This window comes from Aristolochia californica, unplaced genomic scaffold (genome assembly GCF_029961685.1).
Source record: "Aristolochia californica isolate CCGP_79_NKW_82.1479 unplaced genomic scaffold, dmAriCali1.0.hap1 SCAF_5, whole genome shotgun sequence".
NCBI lineage: Eukaryota > Viridiplantae > Streptophyta > Magnoliopsida > Piperales > Aristolochiaceae > Aristolochia > Aristolochia californica.
Window position 1 is genome coordinate 9520611 of NW_027182214.1, and position 16965 is coordinate 9537575.

Sequence of the window (16965 nt, forward strand, 5' to 3'; positions counted from 1 at the left end):
AATAAAATTCTTCATTTGACTTGCTTTAATGAATTTTTTTTGAAGAAGTGGTGTGCCATAAGTGATTTAATCCACAATAGCTCATAAGTTGTATGAGTGATAACTTTATAATCATTTCTACAAAAGCCTTCCAAGTAACCAAACTACCTTTTGTCCAACTAGAACGTAGTATAATCAGCATGAAAGTAACTAACTACAATCCAAAGTGCATGCTTATGTGACTTATAAACTTTGGCCTCACTTGGTCAGCCCCTTAAGATATTTCAATATTCTAATCACTGCATTTAGGAAATTCTCCTAGGCTCCTCCATAGTTTCATTGACTACTCCGACAAAATCGTATAATATATCTAGAGATTTGATTGTAGCATCTTTACTTGATCTTCTAGGTTTGGTCTCTCGACATCTATGTAATTCAAAAATTAGATCTATTGGACGTTCCATAGGCAAGGAGATAAGTAATATACTTTCTCTATGATAAGACAATTCGTTCCTTACTTTGTGCCACCTATTTGCTAAAAATAATTGAGCTTACCGAGATCTTTAGCCTAATGATTTTCCTTGGGAAGAGCCTTAATGTTATCATTCCTTTCTAAATCATTGATAGAAATGATAATATCATCTACATATATGACCAGTATGACAATTTGTGTGTCCTGATCAAAATTTCTAGTAAAACTAAATGCCAATAAGATTTTGTTATATTTCTCAAATGACGTAGTGGACTTTTTAAATCCATAAATTGCATTTTTTAACCTACACATTTTGTGTTTAATAAGTTTCATAAGGTAGACATGCTTGAGGAATAGGAGAACATGAGACAAGGAAAAGACATGAGAGAGGAAAGAGAAAATAGAAGAGAGACCAACGTTAATCTTCTCTAGCCTAAATAACAACTGTTGAAATTTTTAAAGCTCGTTTGTTATCTTAAGCGGATTCCTAATGCTAGATTTTGAAATTTGAGATCTGAAGTCTCCCACTCAAGGTTCCATCTCAAAAAGGGGCTAAGAGTGATATATTTTGTCATTCAATAAGCATCACTTGAATTAATTTAATACATATTAGTGCTACTGATCATTTTAGAGTTCACCTAAAAACTTGGTGTAACTCGGTGCTATTTTCAATTTGATATCTACCTACAAAGAGGTATTTGTGGGTTTAATTGTAAAAGCAAGTAACCCTTGCTCAGAAGTCATTGAGGCTAAATTGATTGAGTTGTAATCTAAAACCCTTTTGCGTCTAGGTGCCTGTACCTAGAGCTTTTAACCATAAATCCCAAGTGTTTGGGCAGATGCTATAATTAAACCTTTGTAGTTCTAAATTGTATTTGCCATTTGGAAATTGATAGTGGAAGTTTTAATTCTAAGGCAAGGGTTCCCTAGGAGTAGAGGAGCAATTTAAAATATTGTGTAGTGGGCTTTTACTCATTTTCTGGAAAATCAGCCAAAAATACGATCCAAATTAAAAGACCAGGAGAAAGTACACATTAAATTAAAAATCCAATCTTAATCTTGTAATAGAACCAATCTTAATCTGCAAAAGCCAGCAACCTGCTAGACTTAAATATAGCACAAAGAATGTAGAGAGGGAAATTTTCAATTCGTTTTGAAAAAATCAAATAACACTTCGTATTCAAAATTGGACCAAAAATTAATCCTCGAAAACCAAGTAGAAAAGAATGTACAAGAGCAAATGTTAACATTCAAGTTGAATTTGAACTCTACCCTTTCTGTCGTAAGGGCGAGGAGCCAACTCCTTCCTCGTGACAACATGCCCCTTGTTGATTCCAATAACGAGACCCGACTTGGGCAGTGGGGGAGACATTTCCACCACCTCTCACACCTACAATCCAGTGATACCATTATCAAATATTAATTGATATAGAGACAAGGTAACAAAAGAAATGGTCCAAATTTTATCGACCACATAATTCCACGATCAGTTTTTCGCTAACAAAGTGAAAACTTGCTTTCAATTCTAGAAAGACCCCAATAAGTAAGCAGCGGTTAGAACACGACTGTGCTCAATTGAAGAACGACATTGTTTCATCTTTTTAAGTAATAAAAGAATAACCTGTTAGGCGAAAGAGAAGAATAAACAATAACAAGAAATAGAATTACGAGAAGAAGTTCTTCGTTAAAGAAATAGTAAAAGAGAAAGTATAGGATAAATGGAGTGTAAACTTTCTATAAAATCTATCTTTCTTATTTTATTATTTCATACAAATACATCAAATTTATATACAAAGAGATTATGGTTATTTTAACTAGTCTCTCGGATCAACTCCGAAGCCATTGTTACAGAGGACTTCTTCCCCTGTTTTTACGGATTTGGAAGACCGCTCCAGAGGAAGAAATCCTCCTCTGGAGGAACTCTCGCCAACAGTCCCCTCAAGTTGGTGAGTATAGATCTTTGATGCCCAACATGCTAAGTGAGTAGTAGATGTTCTTGCCGCAACTAGTCTTCAGATTTAACCAATGAAAATCGAATTATTTTGGCTTCAAAGGTTTTTCTCCATGGTAGGATATGGTCTAGGCTGTATATCTGCTCTTCTTGAGCACTCCATCGGGTTCGGTCAACGGAAGTCTATTTCATACCAAAAGTCCTCGAGATTATTTTAGAATATTTCAAGATAGTCACTGGTGTCACATGTCACCGGAGATCATACACCTGGGAGGTGTCAATACCATCAAGTCTGGGTCGTGACTGAAGCTTTGCTCAAAACTTCGATCATTCTCGTATCAACTCGAAGGAGATCGCCTTCCAAATATACCAACTTGTCTTTGCCTGAGATATACATCTCGAATACCTTGGATAGGTCCAAGTTTGGTCCAAATCTGGTCCGAATCTGGTCCGGATCGAGTCTGGTCTAGTTCGAGTCGAGTTTGGTCTGAATCTAGTCCAGGTAGTCTTGTCTAGTCTGTTCTGAGTTGAGCCTAGTCCGAATCTGGTCCAGGTCGAGTCTAGTCTGGTTTTGTGCTAGTCAGGTCCGAATCTGGTCTGGTCCAATCCGGTCTGAGTCACTGGTCTTTGAAATTAAATCTTGCTCCCTTGGCATGTTTAATTTTGAACTCTCATCGTCTCCACAACGCTGCCTCTGAGTCGCACAGGATGAGAGATCTTTCACTGCACAGGTCATCGTCCCCGCGAGCACCGATGACAATGGGAGAGGTCTCTGACTCTAATATTAAGCCTTCGTTCCCGCCGAAGAAGTAGTAGGCACAAGATTCTTCGCAGTTGAAATTTTCTTCCTGTATCTATCCTTCTTGCTTCACAAGGCTGCTCTTCGGCAGTGGTTTCCCTTGTTTCTTCAAATTTTTTAGTTTCTTCATAGCCTCCTCTGCATATGTGAATTTTTCCAGCGCATTTTCAACATCAGCAATGGTACAATTACACTCTTTGGCAGCAATTTGTTTTTGGCTTGTTTGAATGCTCTCTCCAGTGGGATCCAATTCTCCAAAATATTGAATTATATCTTCTTGCTTCTTAAAGTCTTATTTGAATGTTGCATCGCTGCTTCGACCAACAACAAAGTTCTTAATTTTTCATCTCATCAACGTATTTAAGGAGTGTGAAGGATTTTGTAGAGACTTCGGGGGTCAATTTTGTGGACGGCAATTTCCCCGGTAAAAATACTTTTGATCTGGTCCATCTAGGATAAACCCAGAGAGACAATAGAGGAAATCGATCTTGTTTGACATGAATACCGAGCGCGGTGGGGTTGCTTTGAACGGGGAACTAGCACGTCCGCTAGACGGCGATATAGCATCATCGATGACATATCATCACTGATCCACGACTACTGTCTGGAGCGCAAAGCTATCTTCAATTCGAAGATAACGACAACGGCAAGGAAGACCCAGATTGAGTATCTGCTGAGATCTCCAACGGCTCCTTCGGTGAGAATATAATCTACCTTGGATCCGTTATTCCAAATATCCACAATCTCACCCAACATCATCTTCCTCCCTCCTGTCGAATCCCATTCCATGCCACTAAACGGCTGATAAAGGAGCATCTATTTTCTCTCCCTGCTCATCTCCGCGAACCACCATTTCCTTTGAAAAGGGCGAACAAACAACAGGAGCAAAAATTCTTGGATCAACCCAGAAAGAGAACCAAGGCGACGAAATAATCACAGAATTGGGATATGACTCAAACTCATTACATATATATGAAGCAGAAACTGTATAATTTGACTACGATTTTAGACAAACCAGCCACAGTTCCGCCGAGAGACTATGATAAGGATTGGAAAACCGACATGTGAGAAAGAGAGGGAAAAGAGGGAAACAAAGACAATGAAAATGGATGAGAAATGGAGTGAAAGTAGAGGGCTTACCTGGAGATGGGTTGCCCGTAGGCCGTCGGAATCGAAGAGTGGTAGGGTAGCCCCTCCCCATTTTTTCTTTGCGAATGGAGGGACGAATAAAGAAAAAGGGGGAGGCGAGGGACAATATGCCGATTCCTCCGTCCCTTTTATACAATCATTGATAAGGGAGGGCCCCCGAGAACACAGACCCCGCCTTCTATTGTCTCCATGACAGAGAGACCCCCGCCTTCTCTGTCGTTTTACATATAACAGTTCGCCAGCTTTCTTTTTGAACCAGACCTGGTCAGATGATGGCCTGTCCAATTTCTCAGATTACACCAAAATTCTTAAAAGTAGTGCCGCCTGATATTCCTTTTTAATGGTGACCCGAGCTGTTTTTCTTACTCTGAAGGATCAGACAGTTTCTCGGATCATCATTCACGGTTCTCGATCCGTCATCCCACCGCTTCACCTCCCTTCCCACCAGAATTATTGCTCTGGAACAGGTATACTGATTTTCTGTATCGATGTAGATAAGAGGTAGGTATTTTGGTCATTCGACTTCTCTACTGACAGCAGAACTTTCGAAATTTTTTGAAATTGTTTCAAACAGAGACACTCAAGACAGAGGAGCCAAGTTGCGGATAATAGCATTAGATCTCGGGCTTATGGACTCCATCTGAGCTTCGTCAGAATCTCTTCCTCGTGAAGATTTCTTAATTGTCATTAATAGATGGGACATTGCAGTTAATTTTATCCATTCATGCATTTCGTGATTGACGTTGCACCATGCTCGACTTCTCGTTTCTTTTTTAAATATCTGAATTACTCCATCTTCTCGACTTCGCATGTTTTATTTGATAGAAGTCATTTTCGGAGTCAATTCATGGTAAAATAAAATCATTTGCTGTTTATTCTGTGTCTGGATGGAACTATTATGTTTTCTTCCTTAGCAAATGCACGAGAAAAATTTATACAGAGTTCTCTTTAGTTTCTTGTCATGTTTGGTTTCCTCCTCTTGAATCCAAGAATTGGGTGTTGGGTCCTGCTCGCCCTGAAATTTTGATCTTTTTCAAGTAAATGCAACAATATGAAATATTTAGATCCATGACCAACAAGCGAAGATTTCCGGATTTTACCTGACCCACATTTGATCTCTTTTTTTTCCCGTGTACAGTTCTATCACCTTTTTTCCCTCGGCTCTCTTGAGAAGTTTCATTTTTTTTTTTTTTCTGTTATTTCTCTTGCTGAAGGAAAACGTCAGAACAATTAATAGTAAATAGCATATAACCAGATGACTTTGTTGAAATTAAGTCAACTATGAGGATATAGCAAGAGTACCCTAGCTCTCAGGTTCTGTAGACCCTGCAAGCCCCTCAAAGCAGAAGCAGAAAACCTCCAACATAATGAGAAGGTATTGTCGGTGTAAAAGTGCTCCTCCAAAGGAGAACGTCACTGTGGAGAAGAATTGAGGCGGCTTATCCTCCCTAGTTTCCCTAAACATCTTAGAGAAGCTCCATCTCTCTTTGAGGCAAGTGACTCTAGCCTTAGCCATGTATCTTGGACTAGGCACCCTCTGCTCCTACTTAGTGAGAAAACAAGTCAATGGCCACAAAACAAATGGTGTCATTGATGCGGTATATAGTGTCTGTTCCACAATTGCAACATTGGGTTATGGGGATATGAGCTTTTCAACTCAAGGAAGAAGACTATTTGCCATATTTTGGATACTGGCAAGTACTATTTGTGTAGCTCAGTTCTTTCTTTACATAGCAGAGAAGAATACTGAAAGCTGGCAGAAATCACTGGCCAAATGGGTTCATACAAGACAGATGACAAGTGTAGATCTTGACGACGATGGAGTTGTCATCATAAAAGAATGTAAAATTTAGATATCATAAAGTAGAGATGTGGTTGATGGTTCTAAACATTTAATTTTAGCCTTTTTCCTTTACTTGTAGTACAATGGATTGTTTGATCTGCAACTGAATTCAGGTGTACTCGGCTGAAACTCCATTTTAGCTCACTTGACAAGAAACCAGGAAAGAAATAGTTTAAATTTGTTGTATGGACAGTTTGATTCATTATGTACTTCTCTCACTCTTCTTTCCCCTTCTATGGAGGATTGGAAATCAATGAACAAGATTTGGCTGAAATGAGTCAACTCGATCATAAATAATACACTCATCAGTCAGCAAGTCTCTGTTTCTAACCAAATCAAGTGTAGAGTCTCTGGCAATCAGTCGTCAAATTGGTTCAGCCTGTTGAGCATTTTTGTTTCATTTACTTCTGTTTGCAAATTCCATTAAACTGGTTATTCAATGCATTTTATGTCCTAAATTCTGATCACGGTATTTCTTCTGTTATTTCCTCAGTGCAGCAGAGTTTGTTGTATTTAAGCTCAAAGAGATGGGAAAGATTAGTCAAGAAGATATTACACTTGTTTTGGAGGAGTTTGATGGGCTAGATGTTGACCAATCTGCATCTGATATACTTGTGGCACAATCATCTCCAGCACCTTGTCTGCCTTCTTACTGATCAAAAGAACTCTTTTATTATCAATACTGATATCCTTGTGCACATGCAGTTTAACCAGGGTTTGAATGTTCAACTCACACCTCTACAAGTCACAGAACCTTGATTGAGAGTCTCAACTCAATCAACCCAATAGGCTGGCCATGTTTAGTTCAACTGGAAAACTAATCTTATCTAGGGATACATGAATAAAAAAATGGTAAAATTGGTAAATAGTCATTGCTTTGTTAGTTTATTACTTGTAATGATAATTATATCAACATTTGACTGTGTCAGCTATTGGGCCTAATTTGCTTCTCATCGAGTTGTTGGAGAGTATTAGTAAGAATAGTCCCACAAATATAGGATTTAAGAAAAGGGCATAATTTTTTAACATGGTATTAGAACAAAAAATCTGCCTTTTGGGCCTAATTTGCTTTCCCATTGAGTTCGTAACCGGTCTATTTTGTTCACGTTTCATGATCATGTGTAAACTTAGATGTGAAGATGAGTGTTATTGGGAATAGTCCCACATAGATAATTGTTAAAAAGAATTGTTGGTTTGTAAAGTCGAACAATAGGGCCCTAAATAGCTAGTTATTTTCAGATAGAACTAGGCTTAATCTTAATAAATATAATCAAATTTTCTTTCATTCTTCATTTTCTAGCACAATTAGAGTTTATAGAAATAAATGCTTCTAAAATATGAACACGATACGATTGAAAAGAAAAATTCTTGGTCATTGAACTTCCTACCATACCAAATGGTCAAATTGCCATACCAAGAGGCTATCAATGTCCAATTCTATTTTGCAACACATGTCCATAATCTCTTTTTTCCTCTTGTTTTCTCTCCAACATGTCATCTCTCCTTTTCTCCATGAGCTAATCCATAAAGTTCTGAAGATCAACAACCAATCAGGAGCCTAGAATTCATAAAGATTTAAGATGATTTTAATCCCTCTTCAAAAGGAAAGAGGAATAAGAAATTACATTTGTTCAAAACAAGAGAAGGTTGAGGAACCAAATTAATGGTAAAAGTAGGCTAGTATTGTTCTTCTTTATTCACCACCTAAGCTCATAATCAGACCCATATTGATGGAATTAATGTTGTGTTTGAATTTAGATCAAAATCTAAGATTAGATTTGAGGAATATTATCTACATAACAGTGTCTATAATGTCATTAGGACAATGTCCATTAAACTCAAAGATTGAGCAAGAAAAATGAATAAATTAATGAGATGGACTAAAATTTTGAAATCCCAAATCTCATTTGATGAATGCATAAAGAAGAAAACAAGTAAGAAAAAAGAAGGTTTTAAAGGAGTTCAGGAAAATAGGTTAAAAGAAGAAGTGAAAATTGAGATAATTTATGGTCTCATAATTGTAATATTATTTGTAGATTGTTTATATGTGATTCCATATATGCCATAAGGAGTAAAATGTGATAGCCCAGAGGGAGAGAAAAGGGGAGCATAACTATAGTTCATATTGTGGATTTCTCAAGTATTGATGGTCATTCAGTATCCTTATTTGATTTGTTAATAGGCTACTCAGTGATAATAGCAGGGTCAGCTCAGGATTTGATGAGACTTTCCTTTAGACAGGAATGCTGCAACTGTCTTAACATCATCGTGGCTTTCCTTTATTAAGATTAATTATTAGAGTCACAATGAATTATAAGTCAGAGAGAGTTTTGCTCAAGTCTTAAGCAATTAATTTGTTTCTTATTTCATACATTGAACGTTTAACTTCAAGTTGAGAAAATTAAGCAGCGTTAGGCGTACCAACAAATAATATAAGATTTAGTAATTGCTCTTTTGCAAATCTAATCAGATCAGGGTGGCTCCACAATAAATAATTTCCAAAACGGTGGCTTGTCAAATCATAATTTTCTTATTCTTCCTAGGAGAAAAGGATAATCTCATACTAGAGGCAACTGAATGATTGACGCAATAACCACTGGCATAGAAAAATTCTGCGATCTAATAGAACGGGTGAGGACCCACTTTTGCTTTAAAAACGAATGAAAACACGCAATCAAATTCCAGGAGTCCAGAAGAAAAGAAGAGAGAGAGAGAGAGAGAGAGAGGGAGGGTTCTGTTGATCGGCTGCCCAATCTCATTTGACTTGCTACCTTCTTTTAAGCAAACTCTTTAATGTCTATTGCCTTCTGCAATAATTCAAATTATGAAGAGAGTGTTTCCTTGCTTCAAGCTTCCTCTTAGATTCCAAATTTCATTGATTAAGTTCCCATTTGGATATACTTTTCTCTCAAACAGTCAAAAAAAACTCTTTCCATTTACTTGATTTTTTTTTTATATTATTTATTAAATAGAATAAAACTGAATAATACAAAGACTATACGTGAATGGAATAAAAGAGATTGATTTGAAAACCAATTGAAAATATAAGATAAAACAAATGTGAGAATATGAGAAAAGCAGAGCTTACTGAAGTTGGGAAGAACAGGTTAGGCAGATATTTGAAGCCAGAGGCATTGTTGGTTGGTGAAGGGTGATGGCATCCAAATGCCAGAAATTAGATGGGTTAATTAAAAAGGCTCTAGTCTAAATCCCACCAAACTCACAAGGGGGAAAACGTTTACCCAGAATCCCTGGTGGCTGCTTCACACCAACATCAAATCTCCACTAATATCTTCTTCTTCCTTTCAAATTTATATATTAATGGTTCACACCTGAACCTGCTTTCCAGGTAACCCGTCGGACAAGTCCAACGTGAGAGAAGAGAAGAGAAACGTTCCCCCACCAATTTTGTCTATCGGACGGCGTGGGTGGTAGGAGTTTGGATTTGACGGATGAGATGTCCCTTCAGAAAGGCCGCTTTGAAGAAACCAACTCCGAGAACGAATGGGAATTCAGATTTGGAACAAAGGTCTCTTTCTTACAAACTGTAGAAGGTTTCGAATCTAATTGACCGGAAATATCTGACTGCCAAGACACAGATATGAGAAAAGCAAAAACACTCTCCTTTTAAAGCTTCTCCTCCTCTCTTTTTTCTCCTCCACCCTCCCAAGAAGGTGGCGCACGCTGATTCGGTGCGCCTCCTGGGTCTGTAGCGGGCTCCCATGGGGCAGAAGCTGAGTTGCAGGGTCACCCAAGAGAATGGCTTCTTCAAAGCTGTTCAGATGGGTGATCTGGATACTTTTGAGGCCGTGGTGGAGAGAGAATCCGAGATCATACACCGCACCACCGTGTACGACCGCCTCTCTCCTTTGCATATTGCTGCTGCTAATGGTAGAGTCGAGGTGGGGTTTAGTTTGTGTAGCTTCATCCTTTGGAGTACTTTAGGGGGTTGGGCTTTCCCTATGTCATTTTTTGTTGACTGGTTTTACATGTGCGGCAGGTTCTCTCTAGGATTTTGGACAAGTCTGTGAATCCAGATGTCTTGAATCGTCACAGACAGGTGAGATAACCGAATTTTTTTGTTGATTCTTCGATTCCTTGATGGTAGTGTTTTCGAGGGGATATTTGGTTATCTTTTTCCCCTTTTTTAACACGACTGTGTTTTCAATCCTTTTTATGCATCTGTTTTGGTGTTCGCTGCAGACTCCGCTGATGTTGGCTGCAATGCACGGAAAGATTTCTTGTGTGCAGAAGCTCCTCCAAGCAGGTGCCAAAGTGAGTGAAATTGTCATTTGGCTGTTCATTGCTTTGGAAAGAAATTGAAATGACTGATCAGAGATCTTCTTCCTCTCCTTTTTTTCCGATAGGTTTTGACGTTCGATTCATTACACGGAAGAACTTGTTTACACTACGCGGCTTATTATGGCCATTCAGATTGCCTGCACGCAATAATTTCCGCTGCCCATTCGACTCCTGTAGCCGATTCTTGGTGGGTTTCCAGTTTCAACTCGAGCTGCTCTCAGTCACTCCAATGTCGAAAATCTCAATAAGTTTTTGTTTTTTTGTTTATCATTGACAGGGGGTTTACCCGATTTGTGAATATTAGAGATGGTAATGGAGCTACTCCATTACACTTAGCTGCTAGGCAAAGACGGCCTGATTGTGTTCATATTCTCCTTGACAGTGGAGCTCTTGTGTGTGCTTCAACGGGCGGATACGGGTAAACCTCGATGTGCTTGGAAGGATTTGCCTGATCGATCTTATTTTTATTTCAAATGAAGTTGGTCTTACAGATTCCTGATGACAGATCCCCTGGCAGCACACCACTTCATTTGGCAGCTCGTGGAGGTTCATTAGATTGTGTTAGCGAATTGCTTGCGTGGGGTGCAGATCGTCTTCAAAGAGACTCGGCTGGGTAAAACTTTAACACTTTTCTTTCTTACAGAAAAATTAGCTCCACTTTCTTTGTCCTGCATCAAGAGCTTCGTCTTGGATCTGAACCAGAAAGGGATAATAATACAAGCCTGTTTATGCTCAACGAAAACATTCTAGCTTACTCTTCCAAAAAAAATAAAAGCCTTGAAGCAGCATTATAGATGAGATATTCTGAAGAATTGTGTTTGCTGAAGTTGAATATTGGTGGGTGGCCACAGGAGGATACCACATGTTGTTGCATTAAAACACAAGCATGGGGCTTGTGCAGCATTGTTGAATCCAGCCTCAGCTGAGCCTCTGGTCTGGCCATCTCCTCTGAAGTTCATAACTGAACTTAATCCAGAGGCCAAGGTTTTACTGGAGAGGGCACTGATGGAGGCTAACAAGGCAAGAGAGAAAGACATCTTGAAGGGAGCCAATTATTCACTGCCATCTCCATCTCCATCTCAGTCTGATGCAGAAGCAGATGATGATACTGATGAGGTACTTCTTTCGGGTATTTCATCGTTAAGATTGTTAAAACTCTCAACTAATCAGTGGGAAATCTAAACCTTGTGCAGACCAATGATTCAGAACTTTGTTGTATTTGTTTTGACCAAGTTTGCACCATCCAAGTCCAAGATTGTGGTCATCAAATGTGTGCCCATTGCACATTAGCACTGTGTTGCCACAACAAACCCAACCCGACCACTGCGTGCTTAACAGCCCCAGTGTGCCCTTTCTGTCGAAGCAACATAGCCCAATTGGTGATTGCTAAGATTAAGACTGATGAAGGAGACAAAGACAACAACCCATCAAAGCTTTGGAAGTGGAGGCGCTCGAGAAATTTCAGCGAGGGAAGCAGCAGCTTCAAAGGCTTATCAGCCATGGGTTCGTTTGGAAAGATGGGTGGTCGCGGTTCAGGAAGAATTGCAGACAGTGGCGACTGTGTGGACAAATCTTGAGCAAGGTGGGGAAGCAGGGTTGGTTTTGTTGGGAATATACAAGATAGCATTGGTTGTAGATTTCGCATCTTGCAAGTGAAAGACAAGAGAAGGAACAAGGAGAGTTTTATTTTTGCTGCAAGGATGATGAGGCTTTGGTGCTCATAAGATGGAAAATGGAAAGCAAATATATTAAACTTGCTACTTGGAAGTAAGCCAGTATTGGTTTGAAATATTAAGAGTGCCTTAGAACCCCCCATTGTGGCTGATCTCAAGGCTCTGTAAGAGACACTTGTCTGGAAAACTTGGATTTTCAAAAAGCTGAATTTTATTTTTTATTTTTTATGTTTGTACTTTCTTCACAATATAGAGTGTGTAAAAAGCTGTTGGGGTTGTGGTGGATGATGTGACCTTGTCTATTGATAATTGAGCAGTGTTGGGACCTCAATTATTCTTTTTGGAGACAGGGCTATGAAGCAAGCCAAAGGTCTTTTATAACACTGGGACCTACTACACTTAATGTCACATTTTCTAGCATATTTATTTCAACACTTGGAAGACAGATTTTGCCAGGATGCACCTTTTAGAAAATGTGGTCACCTTGTGAAATGGTTCCCACCATGCCCTGCACCAATATGAATCTTATTTACCTTTTAATATAAAAACAATTTAATCAAATATTTTGTCATGAACATGATTATGAAAAAAATCTTCTACAAAATAACAAAAAAAAACAAAGTTATTAAAATTTTATAAAATTATTTTAATTAACTATTAAATAATTAAATATCTTATTTTTCATTCAAAGATGGTAACTAATCCGATGTGCACATCAATACATCCATAGTCTCTTTAACAAAAGAATAATTCTCATCAATAACTCTAGAGCATGTACTAAAAGCATATTTAGAAGTAACGGTAGTGATTGAAATTACAAAAATATCTCTATAAAGAATACGAGATTTGACCTCCTAACCTTTCCACTACAATTACACATCAAAACCAACCTACCTTTTTTTAAAATTTGATTTCACAAATGATCTATAGCTTAAGAATTTTACAAAACCTCCTAATTGCTTCTTTGCTTCACAACTTTCTTTCTCATCAATAACTTACTTTCCACCGTTCTTAATTAGAGAAAAGCACAAACAAGTGGACTAAACTCAGAATAAAAGTCATACAGAAAAAAAACCAAACTCTCTAAATATAGGACTCTGCAACATCACTATAAATTGTCTCGTACATGTAATCGATGTAATTCATCTTGAACTGTAGATCAAATATTTTTTATTTTTACGAAATAATGATATTCACTAAGTTAATCCACTCCCATAATTCAACATGCACAATACAAATATCATCAAGATACAATTTTTTTTGTCAAAATAATTAGTTCTAGAAAGGCTATATGTAGTATTGTAAAATAATTTCAAGCATTCAATTATATGACTAGCAACCTCTCATTCATCATCACAAGAGCAATTAATATACTCATAATCAATGTCATGTAAACGACCAAAAGTATTTCTAAACTGCAATACAGTTTCAAACATTAAAAAAGTTGATTTCCAACGTGTAGACACATCCAAACAAACATCTTTATTAGAAAGTAAATATTTATGAAGTATAATTTTCTTAAAATTTTCTTCCTCTCAAAAGTTTTGTTCACAAATACAATACTCCCAACCTACTGTACAAACCTAGTATTACATACAAACCATCTTGCACAATTAAAATCAAAATATGTGTACTACACGGAATATGGAAAAAAATTCGCTACATGTCAACAAATTCTTGTCACACAACCAAATTTTCAATTATCTAACCATTGCATAATTTGAAAAGACATTATCAAAGGCGAAGATAAACAACTTCTTATCAATATCCTAATCCAAAATTTGATAAAGAACTTTAATTTTATGTGAAGTATCCAAATGTTGAAATGCAAGGTTTTTTTTTTTTTTTTTTTTTTTGTAAAATCCGTTCATCATCAATGAAATGAGTTATTAAGCATTCATAACTCATAGTCTTACTAGACAACCACAAATCACTCTTGAGGTTAACTAGACATCTAGCTTATCCAAAAAAAATATTCAACTCTTTTTCCTCTTCTAAATATTTACAACCTCTTTTTGGAACAAAGTTTAAACTGAGGTTACAAGTTTTCAGAAAAAAAATTAAAAGAGGTCATATTTACATTTACAGTTAGCATGATCTCTATGACTGTGTTGCTAATAAAACTTGAAGTTAACAATCTTGTCTTGCTCCTCATTCACAAATTTAGATGATGACAAGTTCTATTTAATGTTCCCCACAAATTTTTCTTAGTCATGTTGATCCATACTTTCTAAGGTGAGAGGTGTTCTTATAACTCGTTCGATCAAATTTTTTATTACAATGTAAACATGTAGCATTGTTTTTTCAAAATCCAATCACGTATCTAACTTCGATTTTCTTTTCCTAGGTGCAAAAGGTTTTATCTCTGTATTTGAATCCTCCTATCTTCCACCTAAACTAGAAATAGTAGGATTACAAATAGAAATAGGATCATCATCATTAGAAAAAGTAAGGGAATTTAAAGGAGTTGAAACATTACTAAGGAGCACAATGACTCGACCTTTTATTCATCAAACTAATCGTAACGTTTAATATGACCTATAACAACATAATTTAAAATTGTAAGACCATAAGCACACAACCAACTTATTTAACATAAAATTTAATCATGGAGAGAAGAAAGAAAGGAAATAGAAGAAAGAAAGAAAAAAAGAAAGATGGAAAGAGGAAGGAAAAAATGAAAAAAGAAAGAAATACGAAGAAAGAAAGAGAGAAGAATAAAAAGAGAATCAAGAAGAATGAAAAAAAACTAAGAATGAAGAAGAAATAAAGAGAGGAAGATAGATAAAAAAATAAAAATAAAGAGACAATGAATAAATAAAGTAGAAGAGAAAGAAACAAGAATGAAAGAAATAAGAAGGAATGAAAAAGAAAAAAAAAAGAAAAAAGGAAAGTAGGAAGAAAAAAAAGAAAAAGGAAAAAAAGAAGGAAAGAAAATGAATGAATGATAGAACAAAGAAATAAAGAAGAAAGTGCAAGATCCAAGGCCTATCCCAAAATGACTAGCCAATATAAGAAACCTCTTTCCCAACTAATAAACTTAAGGATTTTGTACTCACTAATCTATGTGGAACTATTCCTTAACACTCCCCCTCATATGTAGGCCCTTTTTTGTGGCTTTACAAGTGGATAATTTTAGGTGTAGGCCCTCTTTTGTAACTTTACAAGTGGATAATTTTAGGTGTAGGCCCTTTTTGTGACTCTACAAGCTGATAAATTTAGGTATACCATCTTTTGTGGCTCTACAAGTGGATAATTTTTAAATGTATGCCCTCTTTTTGTGGTTCTACAAGTGGATAATTTAGGTGTAGGCCCACATATGATTACCCACTCTGATACCATGAGAAACACAAAATACTAAAAATTTATGGTTAAGATAGTATTAAAAATTAATAATATAATAAATAAATGTTGGAAGATGGGCCCAAGTCCACACGACCAAAGAAGACCCACATATCTAAGAGTGTTGGAAGATGGGTCCAAGTCCATAAGATATAGATCCATAGAAGATGGGCTCAACCCTACACGACTAAGGAAGACCCACATACCTAAGAATATTGGAAAATGGGCCCAAACCCAAAAGATATGGTCCCACATAAGAGTTTCAATTTAAAGGTGTTTTAGTCATGTTAATCTTCTATTTATTTTGGGTTATTTAATTATGCTAGGACTTATTTTTAAGTGTTAGAGTTTGGGTGTAATTGGGACAAAGGTAATTTTATTGTAATTGGACTCTACTACCTGCCTCTATTATAAATAGAAGTTCATGTACTATAATTATAATAAGTCAATGAAATATTTATCTTTTTCATAAATTCAATAATAAATAAATATGGTATTTTATTAATAAAATAAGATAGATTTTAGTGTAGTATAAATTAATAAAATAATTAAAATAAAAATAAAAATATTAATTTAATTAATTATAAAAAATAAAAAATAAAAAACCTAAGCAAAGATGGTTACTTTAATAATTTTTAGACGCTTCATCAAATCCTTACTTTTATAATATCTACATTATTACTTTTAAATTAGTAATTAAATATATTATTAAAAGTCATGAATTTATATATATAAAGAAATAGGATAATTTATTATAAAAATTATGTACATGGTAATCTATGTTAATACTTTTAAAGCCATGATAAAATAATTTTTTTGTAAAAATACTTAATCATGAATTGATATAATATCTAAACAAAGAAGTACATTATCACTACAAAGGTGCATACCCTAAGTAAACAAAGGGTACTATGATAGGAAAGGAAGAAAAAAATGTAGAATATACCTAAACTACTATAGATTATAAAAAAATGGATCACATTATCTCTATGGGTTGACCGAGTCAATTCACAGAACCCACTCTGATACCACGTTGAATTTCTAGAAAAGAAAAATATTTCACTAACTTGTTGTAATTTATAATAGAGAAAACAAGTAAATCCAATTACAATTAAACTACTCTTTTTCCAGTTACACCCAAAATCTACACAAAAAGATAAGTCCTAGAATAATTGAACATAAATTAAAAACTAATATAACTAAAACACCTTTAATTGAGTCTCTTCTGTGAGACCTCTCCTCCATTCTTAAATATTTTGGTTATATAAAAATTAACACAACATGTGGAATAAAATACCTCTTTCTTTTACTTCTTGTTATTTTTCTCCCTATCAATCTAGGGATAAAAAGGACAAAGATTCAACTTGGACAAAAAATAATATAAGAGAAGAAAATCACTCATAGTCGTATGACAAAACACCTTTAACTAGTCAAAACGGTCATAGTCTAAAACAC

At 36.0% G+C, this 16965-nt stretch overlaps 1 protein-coding gene and 1 long non-coding RNA gene across 2 annotated transcripts; both read left to right on the forward strand.

Moving 5' to 3' along the window:
* Positions 1 to 4657: 4657 nt before the first annotated feature.
* LOC137966714 (uncharacterized) lies at positions 4658 to 7125 on the forward strand. Its single transcript, XR_011116237.1, has 3 exons — positions 4658 to 4817; positions 4925 to 4999; positions 6687 to 7125. It is a non-coding gene; the product is annotated as an uncharacterized lncRNA (long non-coding RNA).
* A 2411-nt stretch (positions 7126 to 9536) lies between these two features.
* On the forward strand, positions 9537 to 12499 carry LOC137965658 (putative E3 ubiquitin-protein ligase XBAT31). The gene is made up of 8 exons (XM_068811946.1): positions 9537 to 10095; positions 10194 to 10253; positions 10397 to 10468; positions 10561 to 10682; positions 10773 to 10913; positions 11001 to 11108; positions 11347 to 11611; positions 11689 to 12499. Exons 1-8 carry the CDS (start codon positions 9916 to 9918, stop codon positions 12070 to 12072), a joined length of 1332 nt encoding a protein of 443 aa, XP_068668047.1. The 5' UTR covers positions 9537 to 9915; the 3' UTR covers positions 12073 to 12499.
* Positions 12500 to 16965: the final 4466 nt, after the last annotated feature.